Below are 22,884 nucleotides of genomic sequence, written 5' to 3' on the forward strand. Positions count from 1 at the left end.
GAACTCCGTCATTGATACGGAACTCAATCGAATCCAAGACTTCTCCAAAAGTTTCCCGTGTATACCGGACAGTGTTTCCAGAAAGCTCTGCATTGATGCACTCGCCAAATTGGCTGAAGGTTATGATCCAATGCGCTTTGCAACAACTTGTTGAAACGAGCTGAGCCTGGATCGAGCCTCTGAGTACTGTATTCATTGTGAAAACAGTCCACCGTGGGTCTTGAAGATTTCGTTCAACAGCCTCGACGAATCCTTAGATATAGTGGCCTCAAGCAGTAACAGATCACTGCAACCAGAACAAGTATAAACCAAGTAATATACAAGTGAGGTACTAGGTAGGAGAGTGTGTCCAATGTCATAGATCTGGTGAGAGCTGGGAATAGAAGCTCATCGCAAGTCTGGAGGTGAGGCTAATCAGTACTAGCTAAATTAGGGGTAAAAGCAAGGGACTCAAGGGGCTTCGAAGCCACAATCCGAGCGAGGATGACACTGCCGTCCATGAGGACTTCCGAAGTTCTCTGCTACAAAGTCCAAACGTTCTGAATGTCGTCTTTAAAGAACAACTGATCTCCGCTCCGCTCTACCGAGGTTCGACAACACGCTCACAATGCCGTGTCCATGAAGGACTCTATCCTCCATTAGCTGAAGCGTGCAACTATGATTAGAGAAGACAGCGACCATGCAAAAGGCTCTAACGTCAGGGTCGATTGACGTGTTTGCTCTGCGCCTGGTCTAATAGGAGCTGACCCCGCGGAAACACAGTTCAGATTAATTCCTCGCAACTACACCTCCGAATTCAACGCTGCCCTTATAAGAGGGCGAAATATCGACCAGAAAGACATATTCAATGAAGGAAAAAAGGAGGTAAATGAAATAGTGGCCAAAATCCTTTTGCGTCCCCTCAATCTTTGCATAGTAGCCTGACCCTCCAGAAACTAGAAATACCCAAGTCTCTCGATGTGACTCTTAAGATCCATAATTTCTTTCTCATACCAAAGCATCAAAGCCCCATCAAGCTGCCGCAATGAACGAGCCTCTTTATATCGCTGAAGAACGTAATTGTATCCGTTGAACTTCTTCATGTGAGGGCCGCCATTCGGTTGCATCTGGATTATTGGGTCGTCTTCACTCAATCTCTGGAATTCAACTAACTGGCAGAGGCCGCGAACCCTTGAGACACCGCTGGGCTCAACGGCAAGGTCGACTTGGACCAACTCTTGAGGGCTCATTTGGTCTTCCAGAGGGACTGCTTCTCTGACAATATCTCCAAGGTCTAGCTTTCGGATAATCTCCCAAGGGTGGGTTTCGTATTTCGGACAGTAAATTCGTATGGTCTGAAGAATTAGCATACGTAATGAGGAACAGGGGAGACTTCCCACCTCTAGGCAATTTGGACGAAGGACCGACAGTTGATTCTCAATTCCAGCTAGCCTCTCAGCAACCCAGACTATGGCCATAGGGCTAAGGAGATGGCATTTTTCACGAAGATAATGAGAATACCTCTCCAACATATCTTCATAAGCAGCGATCTGCTTGTCTTCTATTTTATCACTGGATTGTGAGAGAACCACAGGATCCTCATTGCTCATGGGAACAAAGTCGATAACTCCGTACTTGCTGAGAACCCTGCCGACATCCTCCTCATGGACAGCTAGGTCTACAAGGATGGCGCCGTCTGGATGGAGTGTCCTATCATCGGCAACCCGTCGGTAGTGGGGATCTTGTAGAGGGACTGCTGCTCTGACCACATCGTGAAGGCCTTTCGATCGAACACTGGTCATGGGATCTTCTTGGTGACTGCAACACCATATACGAATGGTCTGTATCATTAGTATTTGCTGAATTGAGGGCCGACACAACCTTACCTCACAACCATGGATTACTTTAACACGGCCCTCAAGCTCCCTCATGCACCTACTAAACCAGTTGCTGATAAGCTCATTCTCAATCCCCAGAAGTTGGACCCGGGACTGTTGGATTCTCCGTGCCTGATCATATCTAAAAAAGACTTGATTGAAAGCTAGAGCTCTCTTCAGGTCAATATTCTCACCTGGCTGTGAGCAGACCAAAGGATCATCGTCGCCAAAGGGAGTAAAGTTCACTGGCAAATATTTGGAGCGAACAGTCGCAGTGTATTCCGGCAGAACGGCCAAGTCGACTAACACAGCACCAGCTGGGCGATGACTTGGATATATTGGAGCATACCCATTGCTAGGATCTTCCAGCTGAACCTCTGCTAGGATCATATCTCCTATTCCCTTGTCTTTGGCATCCTGCGTCAGGGGTCCTTGGCAAACGGGATACCATATTCGCACAGTCTTCAATATTAGTACTCTGCGCACGGGCAGGAGAAGGAACATACCTGGACGCTGTTTTGAAGGTTGTCTAGTACCTCGACTATTGATCGGAGTCGTCGTTCAAGCCAGGCGCGGCCCTGGGCATTGAGTTGTCGTTCAAGCCTGATGCGGTCTTGGTCATCGAGGTCCATTTTCGCTAGACGATCACAGTATGCGTCACGTAGCTGCTTGCAGGCCTCAAGTCTTTTGAGAGTTAAGTCTCTTGGCTTCTGAGCGAGGACCATTGGGTCTTTGCTGCCTAGCGGCAGAGACCGCACAGCTTCATAGCGTTCGAGAACCCTTTCGACACCATGCTTGTCCACAGCAAAGTCTGCTAGCTTTCTATATTGGCATGGGAGAGGCACTATGACTTTGACGACATCGTCTAAGTTGTGATGCCAGACAGCGTCGTCTGGAGATAACTCGGGATCATCGATCCAAACTCGGACAAACTGCATCTTTAGCAATTGCGAGAAAATAATCAATTGTAGACATACTTCAAGGTCATCCATAATGGTATCCTCTAGCTTAGCTTGCGCAGAGAAACAAGCCAAGTCCGTCCCAAACCACTCTGAATCGCGGTGTGAAGTTCGTGATGTAAGAAACAAGCACTGTCGCACGTTTGAAAGCAGCTCAGCTGGCCACTTCAGGAAAAATAACAGATCTTGACAGGCTGTAGATGACCATGACAACATCATCTGATGAGTCTCACAGTAGAGAAGGGTCGAGGTCTACGGGCGCAACATGGCGTCCTTATATGTCAATTATTCCACATACTTTGGGTTTAATGCGCGCTCGCTTTTCGCGCCTGGGGGGCCAATGTCACATTGGCTCTTGGATCATAGCTTGGTATCTCGATTACGAGTCTGTATAGGCTGATTAGCTCCGGCGCAGCGAGACTATTACTATCTAGGCCATATTTGTCCAATGACTTGATAGTGTACAAAACGGACGTATKGGGTGGGTGACAATCTCGATCGTGCTCAAAGATGCGCGATGGAGGCCTCGAACACCCTGGATTATACGAGGATCTTCCAGTATAACTCTCCTGACATATCTCGGCGCATATGCCTGGTCGCATGCAGCTAAATTCCCAGGCATCGCTTCTTTTCTCGACATCACGCGTGGTTGCGCCGCAGGAAGCATGGTGATGGTGACGGTCTTGATCTTGCTCGACCCAAACGGCATTGGGCCGCGAGATGCGCGATGAGGGCTCGAGCATGTTGGATTGGCGATCTCTTCCAAATAATTATCCTGATGTAGGTCAAACTTCATTATTCCGTGTGCAATGGAGGTCTCGAACTTGGATTGCTGTGCCTAGCCATTCCAATATGAGTATAGCCCATGATCAACTAATAGACTCATATGCAACATATATCACAATCCCGCCCTAACATGTTCTCCTTCTCCATGCCATAGATAGATAGATGGTTGGTTGTTGAACTTAGGCCAGATAGCTTCGGTAAACAGCAGTCTTCCGAAAATCTCATTCGGCTTTTGTTTTTCGAAAATTTCAACGAATGTCAGGATGGATTAAAATAACTCTTTGCCAAGAAATGACACGTAGCATGTCGCTAGTCAGCCGGCCTCGAAAATTTCTATTAGTGTGAACTAAAAGAAAAACTCAGGCAGCATAGGCATTTCGAAGTCTTCATTTCCTCCCTATAATCTGCACTTATTTATCCACCCTTTCGAAAATGACAGTCGACCAGTTGATACAGGCGTTGGATCAAGTCAGTGAACAGTTATGGGAGACTAGCCTTGACGACCCCACCTTTGAAATCTTGAAAGCTAGGTGTTCGCGACTATCGGCACAGGTTGCTGTTCACCATGCGCTACAGAAAACAGGGCGTCTCATACTGAAGTCTGCACTAAAGGACCCTCTTCCCAATGCACAAAGCCGAATTTGCAAGTTCTTCGATGCTTTGTACAGCGGAGAGAAGACTAACTCCACGTCGGAGTCACGATGGCAGCAATTACGGGATTTAGACTGCAAGACATTTTTGTTCATCGCTGTGTCCTATACTCCTCTGGACATCACCAAAATGAACCGTACTGAATTTGAGTACCTGGTGCGGAATGCAACTAAATACTTAGAAAAACTGTCTCTTCCGCTAGACTGGATCTTTCGTAAGGAAATACAGTTAGCGATCGTTGAGAAATCAGACCTCCCAGATATCCGACTGTTCAAGAAACGTAAGTGGCCTCTCCCCTACCTCTTTGATTACTGACCACTCCTGCTAGGCTACCACGATCTCGAATTCAGTGTGGATAATTCGCACGACACACAGCCCGAGAAGCGATTTCGCCAAGGTTTGTCCAGTGCAGTATATCACAAGTATAAGTTAACGATATTACAGAACAACAGAATGTTCAAAGGAGGACAGACCAAGAGGCTTTCTCCACGCAGCAGCCAGAGCATGTTCTGGTACCTAGAGAGCCTCGGTCGGAGGGTAGGTGTGCGTCTCATTTCGCAGCAAGGATTAGGCTTACTGAGGGGCCTGAAGAGAATCCAGTCCAATCCCAGAACGAGTCTAGTGTGGCAGGTAAGGCTCGCCTTACATGGAATCTATCAATCGACTAATATGTCATTTCAGAATTATCTCTAGGGTCCTTCTCGTACATACCTCTTACGGAAGCAGGCGCCGAGGTCATTCTTCAATCCGTCCGAGAAGGAAATGGTTATCAGTTCAATATAGTCCTGCCCAAACCCAATGTGCCACAACCGCAGCCGCTGATGCTTATACCGCTTCAAATATGCGCAGACATTATAAAGAAATACACAAGCTAATGATGGGAAGCGCATTCTATGCCCTGCATCATTCGTCGCGATTGATAAATTTGACTGCAGCATTTCCCATCCACCAACAGTAGTAGCCTGGGTTTAAGAAGACCAGCATTGCTTTTTTTTGTCCATGTGCTTGAGTCTCATAATGGTCAACATAGTTGTTAGCGAGCATGATATCGACACGACCAGCTCCACCACTCATATTGATGACTATTGCCGTGATGTGGTCATAAGGCCCTCGCACCAGAGCAGGATGTGGAGCGGGAAACAGCCAATTTTCACCTTCCAAGGAACAGCCATGATAGTTTGTCTAGCATGCCATCAATCATGTGATGCAGTTGGAAATACAAGACGGGTTTTGCGGACCTTATTGAGAAACAAGCTTTTCAGCTGGTCATTGTCTTCTGCGATGGTTGTAACATCAAGCGTTTGTAGATTTTCTCCCATCATAAGATATGCTCGTTGTTCGAATGTGCAGTGCTCGGAGCTTCGCGCCAAAGGGTAGATAAATTCTTGACTGCCAGCTCGGCGCTCCAGGTTCGCATCGGCAATTCTATAGTGAGAGTGAGCCTCTATAGATGTGAGCAAAGACCGCCTGGTGTTGATTCTCACTACTTACGCTTTGGTTTAAACCGGTAAACCGTTGAGGGTTATGACGACGCCCACTAAACCTTGCCGGAAGAGTCGAAATATTGCTACAGGCAGAGATCGTTTGTAAACTGGTCTCTTCGGGACGTCACGTAAATTTCCATGGAGGAGGGCATGCATGGTGTTGATTGTCTCTTCTGATGATTGATAACGTGGGGCACCCAGTACCCCTCAACAAGTGACACGTGATCTTGGTATTAATATTTTTATTGAAACTTGGTCTTATGATGTGGGTTTAGGCGACAGATTGTGCCCGAAACGAAAGAAGATTCTCAGATCGAAGCTCCCCATCATCTGGTTAAATTTATGAGGAAGAGAAGTAGCGAAGCTACGAGTATATGATTTGCCTGCCGATGTCATAACAAATTTTGTGGGTGGTTGGTCCTTTGAACAGAAGGAAAATAGCAAATGAAATTTTACGGAGTATAACTAACCTACTCTTGGATGGTTAGAAGTCTGCTGTTGGCATAGGTCTTTTGAATTTCTCAAAAGGTGCACTGATGCATTTTGCCGACAGAATCGTCAGCCTTGATTTTGTGCCAATATGAGGCGGGGCCAATGGACTACATCAGAAGATGTATCTTTATTGTATAAAAGATCAACAAACTATGGAACATCATTGACAAGACTTACCATTAAACTTTCCACAGCAAGCATCCGTCGGCTCTACTTTAAACAAGGTAAAAATAAATCTTAGAATGCAGTATTGTTTCAATAACATAACAAAGGGAGTTAAAGATGTGCAAAATCCATGTTACTACCACACGCTGGCAGGCGAGGAGTACGTGCCATATGGTTTGCGTATGTCCGATATCCGTCTTTGATAGCTGAGCCCCTTTTTGCCATTCGCATCTGTACGATAATAATGCCCAGTGTCCTGGAGAGCCTTGGTAGATTTTCAGGACCGGTCTCGCCACAAACGCCCAAGTCTAACTAGAAATCGCCCGATGACTGGATAAATTGGCCCAACAATGTTATATCCATGACCCTTCAATAGGATCACGTGAGGCGGAAGACATGCTTTGGATGTGTTGGGCTTCGCTTCATTCCCACAGATTCATCTCAATCTGCGCTCTGGTTCCATGCATGCGGCCAATGTCACATTGTCTCGTGAATTTTAGATTGATATCTCCGTTATGAGTCTGTAAGGGCTGATTTAGTTCCCGCGCACCGAGTCTATTACTAAATAGAACTCATTTCTCCAAAGACTTTATAGTGTGCAAACCAGAACGTATGGTCTCCGCACCGTGCTAACCCATGGCGAGTTGAGCGGCTTACACGGTAGATCTTATTTAGCTAAGGAGGATAGTGCCACTGATCTTGGTGTAGACGATAAGGTGACAGTATGTATATCGTTACCGGAAACCAGTCATATACAAGTCTAAGTAACATTCAATAACCTCGCTGCCTTGGGAACCGTTTAAGTGGTTGGTGGCGCACTTCCCCGATAGTGATTAGAAGTTGGAGAGAAGTTGGGTACAACTCTGGCATTTGGCGGTAAGGGCAGCGTGGAGGGAAGTGGGAGGGAAGAGCAGAGAAGCAGGAGGGAAATCTGAGGGCAGTTGGGGGAGCAGTGGGCAGAGAAAGCGAAACGCTTGTGCGAAGAACAAATATTATAATACGTCAGACAGTTGGAGATTTCAATTGGAACTAATGAGAAATAGATCACTTCAAAACAAACAAAAAGCCAACAAACGAGAAATAGACGCGGTATGGCCAGGCCAGTATAACTAAAGACAACACATGATGATTTCCAGGCGGCGTAGTATACCCTTCCTTATTTATGAAAGTCATCCTTGCATTCGTAGCGGAACTGCCCGTTGACACAGTCTGGGTGATCACAGGGGACAAGCTTCCTACCTGTCCCATGACATTTATCACAATCTTTTGCTCGGTTACTCCTCTTTACCCCCCCATCGCAATTCGGGTCGTTGCACTCTTTTGCGGTAGGGGTAAGGATATTACCCCCATATCTGCCACGACACTTGGAGCACTCGGTCGTTCTGTACTTATTGTACTTCGTTTGTCCACAGTCACCGCAGACTTGAGCAGGCATTGTGATTGAGGATGCTGAGACCTTGTGAACATCACATAGAAGACATGATCGTTAATGTACTTACTCTGTTTACTCCTTGCTGTTCTCGTCCTTGAGGGAATAGTCCAGTCTTTGACTGTATACCGCGGTAGCCAAAGATTGATCGAATATGTTGGACTCTATGAACATATCAATGCTTGATCACTGAAGAGGTACATTTCCAGATCTTACTTGAATTGGTTTGATTGTTGGCTGGCGCGATAGCGGTCGGTTATGAGGTCTCTCAAATAAAATGGCCGCGAGTAGGTTTCGAAGTCACTGATTTTCACAACACCGAGAGGAAGACTAAGTGTAAGGCAACCGAGAAGGAGAGAAAGCTTGATATTTATACCTGGTGCCTCTCCATATCGGCGAATTGTAACCTTCAAGATATGGACGGAGCGCTTAAGTTGGAACTTGCGTCAAGTTATCACATTTACTGATCATTGTCTGATTGACGTATGTGACTGGCTGGATTATCAAATGCCAATGCATATGCCAGCCATCCCTCGACATCGAGAAGCTATCGCCGACCAATCAGTTATATTCACAAAGCCGAGGCTGAAACACTCAAAGAGCCTATACTGAACCTTACTGAATGGCGCTTCGTAAACCAGCTGCTCTCTCCTCTGCGTCGTGCCTTCAGCGCTAATGCACCAGTACTGATTTGTCGGGCCTCCTTGAAATCGGCAAAATTGTTCCCATCTTTTCCGCCGGGATACTAGATAGTTGCTGACCACAGCTCCTGCTTAATTGGTGATATGTGAGCTGACTGCGACACAAGAAAATGAGTCATGCGATTGGTGAAAGAAATTACTGCAGCAAGCGCTTACAGGCTGCAAGGAGAGGCGATGTTCATGTAGAACTACCCCAAACTTATTTTAATCTACAGGTGTTCGTCTGATCTAAAATTAAGTACGATTTCCAAATAGCTCCTGTGGAGACTAGACGATCAATGGCCAATCTGGACCATGTAAGACCGTAATTGACGCTAAACTGTAATTGTAAAATGAGGTGCCATATGGGATCCTATTTGACGGACAGAGTATAGCGTGCGGGGGTTTGCTTCAAATCTCTGGAAACACAATAATTGCCTGTGCTTTGAATAAGGATTCCCAATGTCCAAGCATGTTCTTTCGTTCAATTCTCAACTCATTAACCATGGAGGATGGTTTATCACTCGAAATACGGCAGGGAGCCCTTGATCTCTGTCGTGGGAGTATAGGTGTCAATGATTATTTATCGCAGGTCTGTTTTCGTGGAAGTTCCCAGGTCGTATGCTAATGGGCTATAGATCGCAAAATGCCTTGCTACAAACAGAGATTCTTTGCCGGGAGATGTTAAAAAGTGTTTGCACAAAGCGTTTGGTCGGTCAGCTTCACCCACGGATGGCGCCGCAGTACGGACAAAGAGAGATGCGTTGCAGAGGATACAGAATGTCACCCGAATCACTCTCCCGGACGTTGCCTCAGAAGCTGTTCGCCTCTATGAACATGACGGCTCTCTTTTTTGGCGTTGTGGGATGCCTGCGAGTAATAACGAATTGAACTCTAAAAGCGTCCTCAGTGATTTATACTACGGGAAACAACGATTCACCACGGCCACAAGCATACGGTCGGCTTTTCACTCGATAGCTGTCTACGAGATCATCCGGATGCTGATTGTGAAGTCAAACTGGAAGAGCTTCACCAAAGAAGTAGCGGAACACTGCGCAATCTTGATACTGAGCGAAAATAATGAAAATGCAAGAGACCTGGGAATAGAGGACGTGATGAAGGAATTGAGAGATGATTATGCTAAGGGAGATATTTACAACCGGTATGCTTCAAAGAAAGGCTATGGTTTCATATTCTACATGTTTGTCGTTCCTTCGTATATGTGAGTACGCTCCTATGCCCTTAAAATTTGCCTCTTAGGTTGTCTTGCTGTCTTCTTCCTTTTCTTTTTCTGCCAGAACTTACTTATAGCCTGGCAATTGCAGATACGAGAAATATCTGGATAAGACAGGTGACGTCGAGACGGTCATTTCCCACTTTGAGGACATCGGCCTCGACGTGGACGAGCATTCACGTCTTGCCGGTGAGAGCATTATAGAGGATGCTACCAAGCGCTTCAGACAAAAGCCTATAACGTTTGCGTCAATGTCTGTGGTAACCATTCCTATGTCAGGATTTACAGCGAGCCACCACGGAACGCGTGGTGATAGGAAGAAGCGCGTCTCCAGGGCTGATAATCGACGACCCAAAATACGGAGAGGTGACCGAGGACTACCACGAGCCAAAAATAAAGTAATAAACGGTTGTGAAACACTTGATGGTCTGTCCGATGAATCTCTCTCTGTGGACTCCACATAACGTTGTTACAGGTCGTTGTCTTGCCCAAGATAGCCTGTGTCCGGACATGATTAACCCGCCTGATCCGCATCGGATTGAAATACCTACAGGCACGATCTCTGCGAACAACCACTGCAATGGAAATACTCCAGTCGAATCCCGTATGTTTCAGTCAAACCAAGACTCTCATTTCTATGGGGAATCGCAAGTACCTTCTTTTGCATCTTTCGCGGATGAAAGGAATATCGCACCCCACACAGTGCAAGGTCTAGAAATGCCAACTACCAGCCCTGTTTTCAACCTCAACGCGGTGAATGCAGCACAATTAATGCAGGATTTTGATTTGATATCTGTTCAAAATGCAGCGCAGTTGATGCAGACTTTCGACATCGCATCGTTTGACACGATAAATGCGGCCCAGTTAATGCGGGATTTTGATATATTCCTTCCGGCGCCTGATGTCGTGGTTGAAGATAACTAAGCCTTGGCCTAGAAGAAATGTGGTACGTTTATCCAGACAGTTGATATGCAGCCACGATCTCTTAGTTTCCCCACAAATTGCCTTGCGGCTCTTGTCACCCTATATCCGACATCGCCAGTGTCACTAATTTACCGTCCGTTTTGACCACGACGTCGCATTCCGTTAGAACGATATAGTAGTGATTCGTATCCACCTCAATACCTCCTATCGTCGATTTTCCTTCGATGAAAATAGGGTTGATTATCATAAAGTTGGTACCGATGGGGGTGGTGCCAGGGAAGAACACCAACCCACCGCGCCTGCATTGAGATATCTGCTGCGGTCGATCATGAAGGTTTCTTGCGTGCTATACCAGGTTAACGAAATGTCGCCGGACGTGGTGGTGTGAATCTTACCTTCTTGTAGTCGACAATGACTTCGCTCACCAGCACGGCGCAAGCGCTTTCATCTGTGAAAGGAGGATTATACTTTCTAGCCGGTGTACCTTTGGGCGTCTTCAGTGCCTGGACCTCCTTCTCAACTTCAATCCACGCCTTGGTTGTCTTGGACGTTGTCGGCTTTTCTACACTGAGAACAGCCGGAGGGGGAACAGACTCTGTAGACATTGCGCACTACTATTGAAGATTTTCAAGATCATAACTTGAAAGGTGCAGTAAGTATGACTTCAGACCACGCCGGCATCTGATATAGAAAACATACCATCAAATATCCAATGGTCCGCAGGCTATATGGTACTGATTGTGAGACCTTTACTGTGTAATTATTCAAATCTTGGTGGGGTAAGGAGGGGCATGAATATGGACCTAAATTGATGTCGAGCGGCACGGAAATATTCAGAACCGTGATCTCGTGACAGCTATTGCTGGTCCGCTCGCCAAGGCTGTGTTTCTTTGTTTACCCCCTTTTAGTCGTGGCAGGTACCACGAGGGATGCCGTGTTAAGCACGAAGCGCAGTACCGTTCCACACTCTAAACTGAGCAAGAAATATGACACGCTGAGCTCCACGTAATCAACAATTCTTGAGTTCTTGATGTTCTTGAGTGCGATATTAGTGTTCTCACGGCAAGGGAAGGGCTAAAGCTTGTCGCAAAACAGACGCCATTTTACTCTGACTTCAATAACAATCATCGATTGTCCTTGATCATCCTGCTTCGTTTGTTTCATATTTTTCTCTGATTTGAAACGGGGATTTAACGGAACAATTGTCCTGTGGTCACTTTTGTGTCCTCCATCTCGAGTCTCGAAAACTGCGCTCCCCCTAACGCTGAAAGACCTCCAGGAGGTCCTCTGCGGCATCAGTACAAACATGAGTCGTTTATTGACGAATAGGCAAGCCGACGAGCTGTATGTATGAACTGGGATGCTGGTACCCTGAACTAACACTGTATAGACACAAGGCAATCATAGCGTATTTGTCGGCGAATAATCTACCCAACGCGGCTGCCTCTCTCAGGGCAGAACTGAGACTTAGCGAAGATGTTTTTGACACATCTACGATGAGCAAGTATGAAACGTTGTTGGAGAAAAAGTGGACGAGCGTTGTCCGCTTGCAGAAAAAGGCATGTCAGCAGAGATACCGATCTTAACTCCTGATAAAACGATCTGGATTCTAATGCACAATCCCCTGTTGCAGATAATGGACCTCGAATCCAGAATGGCGACATTGCAATCGGAGCTTGACAACATGACGCCTTCCTCTCTTTCCAAGCGCAACCAAGATCCCACCTCTTGGCTTCCTAAACCCTCTCCGCAATATTCGTTAGAATCACACCAAAATACCATAAACTGTATCGCTTTCCATCCGGTGTTCTCCTCAATTGCCTCTGGTTCGGATGATTGCACAATCAAAATCTGGGACTGGGAACATGGAGAGCTGGAGAAGACCCTTAAAGGTCACACAAGAGCAGTGTCGGATGTTGACTTCGGTGGTCCACCAGGCGGCATCCTTCTGGCGTCTTGCAGCTCTGATTTGTCTATCCGGTTATGGAATCCGGCGGATGGGTATAAAAATATTCGAAATCTGCAGGGTCATGACCACAGCGTTAGCGCTGTCCGGTTCATACCATGTACGAACCTACTTGCCAGTGCAAGCAGGGACAAAAGTTTGAGGATATGGGATATCACCACGGGGTATTGTGTGAGAACAATACAGGGCCATAGTGGATGGGTACGAGACGTATGTCCCTCATTCGATGGGAATTTTCTGCTCTCAACGGGGGATGACATGACAGTTCGGCTGTGGAATATTTCTGTTATATCCCAGCCTGAAAACAAACTGATAATGGATGGCCATCAGCACGTCATTGAATGCTGTGCACTTGCCCCGCCGACCTCATACCAGTACCTAGCACGCTTAGCGGGACTTAAGCACGGTCCACTCGCAAGTGGTGCAGCTGAGTTTATGGCAACCGGCTCTCGAGACAAGACCATCAAGATTTGGGATGCTCGCGGGACTTGCATCAAGACACTAATAGGCCATGATAACTGGGTGCGGGCGATAACCTTCCATCCTGGCGGCAAATACCTCCTCTCCGTTTCGGACGATAGGACATTGCGATGCTGGGACCTGAGCCAAGAAGGAAGGTGCAAAACGCTAACGGATGTTCATGAGCGCTTCATCACATGTTTGAGATGGGCCCCAGGAATTGTCAAAAATGCGCCTGCCAGTTACGAGAACTCTTCTGAGACGCCGCCCAGTGGAGACTACGCGAAAGCGACGGCCAAGGTAACTGGAGTAGAATTTTCCGATGTCCAGATCCGCTGCGTTATCGCTACCGGAGGGGTTGATCGAAAGTTGAGGATTTTTGCGAGCTGAAAATGTGGCAGCCATAAGCGAAGGAAATAGAGCCGAGCAGTCCCTTCCTCAAAGGCTCGTAGACCTCGGAAAGTGGTATCCATCCACGCCAAGGCTCCAATGCGTGCCTAATTCGATGTCTGTATGGTCATGTGACTGTCACGGTACGATGTTCCATGAACTAATGAGGGAATTGGCAAAACCTTCTTCTTTCAATCGCAGGTTCAGTTAAGCATCCAATCTAAACTGGCTACAGCATACGACGGAGGGCGGGAAAGCGTGAGGTGCAAGTGATGACGCGAATCAGTACTCCAAAGTAGTCATACAAACAATGGACCTGACAGCCTAAGCTGAGAGCGCTGAGCACTGACTATCGGCTTATCCTACACAAACGCAGTCCAGGTTAGCAAGTAAACACGTTATTGAAAGCACAGGGGCATTGGGATACGCAGATTGAATGTCATTAGTACCATGCATATATCGAGCTATTATATATCCTCGACCTCCTATCCAGACTGTTCGAGAGCTCCACTGCGCATCTCGCAGCATGGCTTATATAGCCTGCAATTTAAAGAGATAGCCGTGTTTGATGCCCTAAGAGAATCCTGTATAGAGGTTTCCTGGATGACACATATAAGGAAGCATTTCTCGTTGGCCCCCTGGAACTCCGATGCACACCAAATGGATTGCTCTTCAAATTGCTACTACATTCTATTCGACTTGACCTTGTCGACGCTTCAAGTCTCAAAGAGCGCCCGTGCTCAGCTTCGTTCTCGTGGGCATGAAAACATCGAAGAACCATTGCGTGCTGCGCAACCAAACGCTCTAAGGCCTCCGGATAGGAGGCAGTTGCTGCAAAATATCAACTCATCAGTCGCTGCTGGACCTCAAGACTGATTGGAAGTACTATTGAGCTTCCACCTCTGACGCCTCCTTTTCACTCTACACTTTCTCTTCCATACCTGAAAAGAGCAGTCACTACAGAAAACACGGTACGGTAAGTCATCAAGCTGCTTTTTTGCTTGGTATGTAGTCTATATATTCATAGCTGTTAGATTCCAGGAATTGACACTTACTTCTCTTAGGATTCTAGGCTCTATGACGCTATACATCGCTCCTGCCGCTTGGTTTATACATACCAATCGTCGTCGCTTTACTTCGCTAATGCTTATGCCGGTGTTCAATTTATTGATCGACGAATATCGGTTCTACCAAACATATCGGCTCATACTCCCGCTGCTCCCACGCCATAATTTGACGATGTCTTTCCTACTTGAACCTTCAGTCAGCGCCTTGCTCATCTCAACCGACAACTGCAGAACACACTGGATTATTGCCTTAAATGATCTCCGTACGGTTTTCTTCGCCAACCTTGAGGGAAACACACTTTACTGGACTCGCGACGCTCCTTCTAAACTTTTATTTTCTTTTGTATTTCAGCTCACTGATGACTGCCCCGGAATTGAAGAGCTGAAAGGTTGTCTTTACCTCCCAGAGCAGCTTATGAGCTGGGAATGGCCCTGTCGCTGCACACAATGGGTGTAAGTTTCATTAACATACCCCTTGTCTTATCGATTATCAGTCTAATCTTTTGCAGAAGGGGGGTTATTTGGGATTACCAGAGAAGAGAATATATCAATAATGCCTCCACTGGAGGAATTACTCTTGATGAATTGGAGGATCACCTGTATGAAACCCAGTTAGTATGCCAAGGTCCATCTGAGCATGACTTCCTCGGATGATTTGAGAAGCAAAAAAAAGTGCCTGATAGGTGTAGTCCACCGCCACCTGTCCCTGGCCGAGTGAATTTGGTTTGCCCAAGCTGTGTACGCTACTCTTGCTTCTGACCGTGAACATCAGCGTACAACTGCAGTTTTCCTTCCATGGAATAGGTATATTCCGCATTGTAGGACGTGCGTTTTCATGCTGAAGGAGTAAGATCAGGTTGAGGAGAACCAGATGGTCTCCAAACTTTTGACAGTGGCAAACCAGGAGCTTCACTCATAAGGATGAACGGAATCCCGATGTCATTATCGGAAGAAGCACTACAGTAGGTTAGGATGAAAACTGTGTGGCCTGGTAGAGTATGTTACCTACAGTCATATACTTCTGGAACTGGAACATCGCTATGAGCCTTGAGGAGTCGGAGCGTAGCAGCTTCACTTGCCAGTAGCTTCATGCCCATTTCCATTGGCATGAAGTCTCTGGGATGTGACGATCTAAAGACCCATCGGACCCCGTCTTCAAGTAGTATAAAGATAGCCCGGTTGAAACTTCCGGAAGCAGGACGTTGATTCCGATTACAAGCACAAGAAGCACCCTGCCGTAGCGTGCTCGCTTGACGGCATAGAGCTTGAAGGTCAAAGTTGGCGTACGTGAATATGTGGGTTCTCGGAATTGAGGGCATTTCGCCCGGAGAAGATTTAGAGAGGAAGAAATGGGGTCAAAAGGATATAGGTTGCTCGACTTCTAGGTCGAAATTACTTCTAGGGGTAGGTGTCGATCCCGCTTTAGCCAATCCATAAATGCGGCGCCAGCTTTCGGGGAATCTTGGAACTAATGGAACCAGAATGTAAAAACACAGAGCAGGTCATATAGAACAAACAAACGCTAAATGAAAAATCACGAAATTGCGTGCCGGAAGCTTTGTATTTTCCTTTCCATTCCTGCTGATCCTTGTCAGTGAGGTGCTGGTTAAATTTTAGAAATGATGGGGAACATTCTAGGACAAAATATGCCCTAAAAGGGTTAGCTTATCACGGGATCTTTCCAAAGTCATGACCATCTCAAATCATGACCATTGCAAATGCTTTGAAATGGTCGATGCGTCACTCCAGGTAACACTTACCTGAATTATCAATGGAAGCAGGAACACCTAGCAAGGAAGAGCTATTGGCTCTTCTAAAGCAAGAACGAGCTCTTCTAGAGCAAGAAAGGCAACGAAATAGGAAGACGACCTTCGCAGAGTACCTTCAGGCCTGTCATCGCTTTATTACAAGACCCCTGACTATCCAGACTGACAGATCCCTGACAACCAAAGGTTCAATCACTAGCCCAAATGGCCGTATCTGTCCGACCTTTCTTCAACCCTGGGACTTTCGTTCCCTTCAACAGCCTATTTTCGACGAAGTATACCGGTTCTTTCACCCTTCCTCCGACTCGTCCATGCGGGTATTCCCACCTCTTATTGTTATCGAAGATCGAGGACAACAGGCGTGCTCTCGCCCTCTGGCCAGCGAAGCTGATCTAGTCCGACACAAGGAGGCCGAAGTTGAGAATCCCGTGAAAGAAATAATCGACCAACTGGCTCAAATACCTGCAGCACGAGATAGATTTGCACTTGGCGATGGGATAGTCTTTGAGAACCACATCAACACAATCACGGAGGAGCCAGGCCAGCGTCTATCAGATTCTGCCCGCGGTGTCCGAGCCGATCAAAACTGCGTTTACGCGCGAGACGGCAGTCGCGAGTTGCTTTATGTTATTGAATATAAAGCGGCCCATAAGCTCCCAGACGCTTTTCTTCGAGCTGGTCTGAGACCTATGAACATGCTGGACGAAGTTGTACGACGTGTTACTATACCCGTGGACCCGGAGGAAAAGCTCCAATACGATGCTGAATTATTGTCATGCGCCGCCCTGGCCCAGCCGTTTGAATACATGATTCTGAGTGGCACCGCTCTGAGCGTTTTGGATAATGGGAGAAGCCAGGTGATGCTTTGGATTCGTGAAGAAGATCCAGAAACATTAAATTACTGCCTGCTTAATCCTAGCCAGGATGTGGAACCTGAAACTGATGATGGCCTTGGTTTTCGATACCCTTTTACTGCTACTGGTAACCGACTCGCTTTGACACTTCTGGCTCGTCAATTTCCTCAACGCAGCCAGATTTGGCGTAACAACGCCATGAATCAACTGCATAGATGGAATGTTGATTTTGAGGACGTACTTCGATTAATCCCAGAGTCGGAAAGAAAGCAGACTCCGCCAGGCTCAATATATCGAGCGCCCCGCTACCCTATCAACCCTCGATCACCTTATCTCCTACGAGCACGACAACTGCCCACTGGTTGCAATGAGAATAATCTGTCTGGCAATAGTACAGACCCTCCGGACTCATCGGACGAGTCACATGACAAGCCGTCACATCTTCCTTCTTCGCCAATCGAAGGTTTCGAACGGAGGAAACGACAACGTACATCGCACTCAAAACCTCCAGGAAGTTCCCCCAATGAAACCAGACGCCCAAACAGCGAGTACTGCACACAGAAATGTCTTCGTGGCCTGGTTTGCGGGTTAAGGCTTGACCTCAAATGTCCAAATGCACACTTGCACCGAACGCGGTCAAATGATGGGCAGCATCCTATATCACACCTGAAGTTTGTTAAGCTTATCAGCAAGCAGCTAAACGACGACCCAGACAACCGCTGTATGCCTCTGTGGAAAGGAGGCCTTCATGGATCTCTCTTCGCTATCACGCTTGAAGTGTATGGCTATACATTTGTTGGCAAAGGCACAACATACAGTTCTCTCTTTGAGGGTGACGTATATCGAAAGTTAAGGCGCTTACAGGGATCTGCTGTTCCGGTTTACCTTGGCGATATCAACTTGCGACGGAATGTTTATTGCCTTGGCCCTGAGCGCATCATAGTCCACATGTCGTTAATGGCATACGGCGGAGTTAGCTTGGAGACTTCGGGCCGTCGTGACCTCAATAAGCACATTGCTCTCACAAAAGCAGAGATCCAAGAGGCCGGTGTCGAACATCTAGACCAACGACCGGCGAACATGTTGTGGAATACGGAGGCCCAGCGCGTTATGTTTATTGATTTCGGTCGTGCAGCTATCAACGAAAAACGGAAAGTGTCGCCACCAGCTATATTCCTACCTAGACCGAAGAGGTTAAGGCAGCGTCATACAGGCCAGCATGTTACCGTTTGAAGTACAGCGTTTGCTCAAGACAGTTAGACCATGGCAACTTTTGCCTCTCATACAGTCTGACTTTTGACACTCGCTGCTCGTTTACTCGAGATTTGCGTCAAACATTCTAGGATTTATTACGCAACCCCTCTGGTCAACCCACTCAATCGTCTTTTGTCCGTCTCACAAGGTAGCTCTGGGGATCCCACCATTGGCGCCCTCAAACATACTCTAGAGAGCCATTCTGATTGGGTTCGGTCCGTTGCTCATGCGTGGGCTGTATCCCAGGTAGGGGCAGGTGTGCAGCCAAACTGTCACTGAGTCCTGTGTAGGCCTCTTTGCCTTCAGTCCTGCCTTTGACCTCGATCTTCCCGTCACTGTGGGCTGGGCTATTGTTCAGAGCGGACTCTGCTCTTGCGGAGAGCCACGTGGTCATCGTCATGCTTCTCGTGCTGGGGCCGGAACGGGAGGTCTCGTGGTCCTCGTCCCTTCCCCCACATCGATGTCGTCGTTTTCTTCTTCCTCCTCTGTTGCTTCCCCACCTGTTTTCCGGCGTTGGTGTTGGATCTCCTTCCGGTGATGTGAGTGCACTCTTTCGCTTCCGAAGGGAGGCGCGAACTGCTATCTCTGTGGATAGTTCTGACGTTGGGGGGTTAGGGGGGTTTTGTGTTGTTTGGTCGACGTCTCGATATCTGACTCCTTTGAGCTTACTTATGACACTCCCTAACCCTCCTTTTTCATGCCGCTTTGAGTCTACATACAAAATTACTCAGGTCAGTGTAAGACTAAACTATGATCTCTTTTTAATACTTCACTGACGTCGCTCCGCTGCTGAAGAAAGGATTGAAATAGGATGTTGGTAAGAATGTCCTGGAGTGTTGGGATCTAAAGGCCAGAAGAAGGGCGGGACATCCTGCTGCAAGAATGCTTGCTCAACAGTACAGAGCTTTTAAGTCAAAACTGGCGTTATATGTCGGGCTTCAGATTTGGACATTTGATTGGAGAAGAAGGAAATAGTATCACATATGATAGGCTAGCTGTTGATCCATCTCGGCCTATGGTTCACCTCTCCAGACCGTCCTTCGCACTCCGCACGTGACATGAGGATCTGCTACGGATAAATAATTCAGCCGAGGCCCTTGATTGATTTTCAACCAGCGACAGACATATGTTTCAGCAGTATAGTAGTGATACCAGCGAAAAAAAAAAAAAGGCAACAGAATAAGAGAAGTTCGAGCATCTCTCGCCGGCATTACTGCAATGCATAGTTTCATATCCAATTCAAACCCCCAAGGTAGTAACGACGTCTCCGGTAGGGTTGACCACGATAGTTTTGGTCGCTGTGGTGGCTGACGCTGACGATGGAGCAATCCTCTTCAATTGAATGGAGAAACACATCCTTTTGATCCCCAGGGTTTAAAGCAAAGTGAAACGATGGGCGACAGCCGTATATCTCTTGATTTTGAGAACCAATGAGCCATAATGGCTCTGGAATTCACTTGGAAAATGACGTGTTTATAGGCATCGTCTCCGTATCTGACTAGGCGTGTGCACGGCGCTTCGAGAGTAGTATTGTAGAGTAGAAATGACCCATTCAAAGAATAAAACCAGACAGTGTCGCCAACAGCAACATCAAGTGTCTGAGGTGTGAACTTTAGAATATCACCAGGCTTCACAAGGACCATCTGGGTGAAGCTCCTGCTGGATGTAGCCACTGTATGTGGTGGTATAGTTTTTGTAGTCATAAGCTTGGATGCTGACACATATGATGAAATATACATCGCTGAAGTGGAAGACGGCCTTATTAGTGGATGTGTGAAACTGCTTATAGGATGCATAGTGGTTGTAGCGACCGGTGAAGAAGGCAGTGGTTTTGGTTGCGAGGAAGTTGTAGTCAACAATGGACTTAGTTCAATGCCCACATTTCCTAGACTCTCGACGATGGTGAGAAACATGATGAGGAATTGATTAAAGAGGCTGAAGTAAGTGCCGAGCTGGGCGGGAAACAAGTAGACGGGAGGATAGTTGGCAAGGGTGAGGGTAGGATCCAACTTTTAGACGGTTTCTGCCCTCTTAATGCAGGACTAAGCCCATAGTTGACCCACAGTCGGTGACAAGTAAACGGAGGTGTGTTGCGGCAGCCCTCGGTCTCATTTGCCGGGAAATAGCTTTGGATGAAGGATGTGCATGACAAATTGTTCATAGAAGGGTGATGTGTGATGTCCCTATGAATACCATAAGTCAGGCTCTTGAGCAATCGAGATATCCAGCTGTTCTTAGCCTTGGAGGGGCCGCAGCAGCTTAAAACTGCGTGATTGGCAGGCATTCGATATATTCGCAACTGCGGGCCCAACTAACCCACAACACAGTGATATTCTAGATCTTCCCGCCAGATCTCTCGTGTAGAGTCCCGTATAGGTCTACCAAAAGGACGCTTCACACTTGCTTTGCCAGATGAGATCGGCGCGGCCAGTACCATGATGATGTTTTTCTATTCTGCCCAAATCCACCTCCGGAAAGTCCTTAACCGTGTCCACACCGATCTGTACAAAGTAGGAGAGTAAGACACCCGAGACTATATCACCAGGAAGGCAACTGATTATACCTCTATAGGAAACCAAGACTCTAATAAAGCCACTAACGCTGCTGGTTCTGCGAGCGCTGTCAACGCTGCAATCGCCGCAATCACGGCTAATCCTTTCAGTAATACTACAACTACGAACGGCTCCAGCAACATCCGGTGGGCCACAAGAGTGCAAGAAATTCTTAGCATGAATCTCGAACAGTGGCGAAATAGTCTTCCAGAATTTATGAAGTGGAAAGACACTGATCGCCCGTCGAGTGACATAAACGTTGCTCATATGCGGGCCAAATATTACGGCGCACGTTACATCATCCATCGCCCACTTCTATATCATGCTCTGCACTCTGCTGGGCTCCCCAATCCCAATTCAACCTCCGCGTCAGTCGAGCCACCCGCTGGGTCTATTCTCCCTAGCTCGGAATCTGAGCAGGTTTCGCCCTCGTTACCCCTCAGTCAACAGGCTTCAAACATGGCGCTTCTGTCAAGCAATATAGGCGGAGCAGCCCATACAGCCCCCACTTATGTTCAAGGATCCTCGACGGGCACCATTGCATACCGTGATCTATCGCCTAAGCTACGACGAGCCTGCAAAGTATGCATCGACTCTGCAATCCTGAGTACAGAGGCCTTTGATGGAATCGAAGGTCGTCCAATCGTGACAAATATCTTTGGAACAGCGCATGCGCAATTCGGTAAACATGCTCGTGCTGTCTGCTACCTACATGTCTTGCCTCTCAGAGCTGGTGGACCGAAATGTGCTTGAGAAACTTCTTAAGCGAACAATTAAATTTCTGTTGCAGAGCCGATATATCTCCCCTAGTCTTCAAGCTGATGCACGGATACTCACCGAAATCTATGAGAAGATTTTCGGAGAGCACACCACGAGCTTTTCGTCCGCCTATAGCTAGGTTCATCCCGCTTCCGGCCTCGCGGTTCATTACTGAAGGGGAATTTTCTCGTACCGTCCCATTGAGGGTCTCTCCCGAGTCGCCTGAAATTAGACTTGCTCGGGGGATGCGAGAATCCGATGGATGTTCCAAAGAGGTCTCAATTGCAGGTTCTGTAAGGGGTGGTCAGCCAAGAGAATCCTTGAGCAATGACAGTGAGGACGTTGAGTCTCAGTGAACATGATAAACAAGACTGCGCGCCGCTTGAGGATGAGAGATAAACACATAGAGCTGTACCAAGTTTTCTTCCCACTGAACCAAGAAGGAAAATAAAGTTCAAGCTTTAATAGGTGCGGATGCGTTCCTTGAGACGTCAGTATACATCCTCAACTTTGTGCAAAGGCGCCTTCTGAGAGTTGCGGAAACTCGAGTTGCCTATGGGCAGGTACCAAGCAGTAAACAGCCACAGGGAATATATCGTGTTGGGATGGGCTTTCCAAATGGAGGATCTTATTGTATAGGATAGTGTATTTCGGAGGATGGCCAAAACGACTTCGAACATATTCCCTACCTGTCGCGATACTCGCTGGTCATCGGCGGATATATCTGTAATGAAACGTTCCGGCTCCCCACGTTGGAGCTCTGACTCCTTTAGAAATCCATCTTTATGAATGAGACTGGTTACGGTAATCCGTAGAGCTCGTGGGTAGAGAGAGAGAGAGAGAGAAGGACGCGCCTAGCTTTCGTTGATATGAAATCAAAAGCTGCTCTTAGGTCAGTACAAGGACCCAGCAACAAACTTGATACATAACTTCTTCGGGTTAGTTAACACAGATTTCAACAGCCCGACAAGCACCTGGTGGGGACGGAAGGCGATGCAGTATCATCCCAGTACGTTCAACCTTAACAATGATTGAGAACTGGCCATAGAGAATCCGATCATATAACCCCTGTCTGATGGCTCTTTAAGGGTTCCGATGCAAGAACTGTCTGGCTAATGAACCTGGTATGGCCATCCTTGCTCCAGTCTGACCAAAGG

General features: G+C 47.2%; 6 protein-coding genes across 6 annotated transcripts; 4 read left to right on the forward strand and 2 right to left on the reverse strand.

Annotated features, from left to right (window-relative positions):
• Window positions 1-935: 935 nt before the first annotated feature.
• On the reverse strand, window positions 936-2,848 carry Asppvi_002020 (uncharacterized protein; the record flags this gene model as incomplete). Its single annotated transcript, XM_043307553.1, has 4 exons — window positions 936-1,820; window positions 1,866-2,318; window positions 2,363-2,788; window positions 2,834-2,848. The coding sequence occupies 4 exons, from the start codon at window positions 2,846-2,848 to the stop codon at window positions 936-938; spliced, it is 1,779 nt and encodes a 592-aa protein (XP_043163488.1).
• Window positions 2,849-4,033: 1,185 nt separating this feature from the next.
• Asppvi_002021 (uncharacterized protein) lies at window positions 4,034-5,127 on the forward strand (the record flags this gene model as incomplete). The annotated part of the gene is made up of 5 exons (XM_043307554.1): window positions 4,034-4,532; window positions 4,581-4,649; window positions 4,697-4,789; window positions 4,814-4,882; window positions 4,946-5,127. The coding sequence occupies 5 exons, from the start codon at window positions 4,034-4,036 to the stop codon at window positions 5,125-5,127; spliced, it is 912 nt and encodes a 303-aa protein (XP_043163489.1).
• A 4,241-nt stretch (window positions 5,128-9,368) lies between these two features.
• Window positions 9,369-10,660, forward strand: Asppvi_002022 (uncharacterized protein; the record flags this gene model as incomplete). The annotated part of the gene is made up of 3 exons (XM_043307555.1): window positions 9,369-9,664; window positions 9,828-10,162; window positions 10,212-10,660. The coding sequence occupies 3 exons, from the start codon at window positions 9,369-9,371 to the stop codon at window positions 10,658-10,660; spliced, it is 1,080 nt and encodes a 359-aa protein (XP_043163490.1).
• Window positions 10,661-10,754: 94 nt separating this feature from the next.
• Window positions 10,755-11,265, reverse strand: Asppvi_002023 (uncharacterized protein; the record flags this gene model as incomplete). Its single annotated transcript, XM_043307556.1, has 2 exons — window positions 10,755-11,006; window positions 11,056-11,265. The coding sequence occupies 2 exons, from the start codon at window positions 11,263-11,265 to the stop codon at window positions 10,755-10,757; spliced, it is 462 nt and encodes a 153-aa protein (XP_043163491.1).
• A 1,049-nt stretch (window positions 11,266-12,314) lies between these two features.
• Asppvi_002024 (WD40 repeat domain-containing protein) lies at window positions 12,315-13,475 on the forward strand (the record flags this gene model as incomplete). Its single annotated transcript, XM_043307557.1, has 1 exon — window positions 12,315-13,475. One exon carries the CDS (start codon window positions 12,315-12,317, stop codon window positions 13,473-13,475), a length of 1,161 nt encoding a protein of 386 aa, XP_043163492.1.
• Window positions 13,476-16,313: 2,838 nt separating this feature from the next.
• Asppvi_002025 (uncharacterized protein) lies at window positions 16,314-18,395 on the forward strand (the record flags this gene model as incomplete). The annotated part of the gene is made up of 1 exon (XM_043307558.1): window positions 16,314-18,395. One exon carries the CDS (start codon window positions 16,314-16,316, stop codon window positions 18,393-18,395), a length of 2,082 nt encoding a protein of 693 aa, XP_043163493.1.
• Window positions 18,396-22,884: the final 4,489 nt, after the last annotated feature.

This window comes from Aspergillus pseudoviridinutans (assembly GCF_018340605.1).
Source record: "Aspergillus pseudoviridinutans IFM 55266 DNA, scaffold_11, whole genome shotgun sequence".
NCBI lineage: Eukaryota > Fungi > Ascomycota > Eurotiomycetes > Eurotiales > Aspergillaceae > Aspergillus > Aspergillus pseudoviridinutans.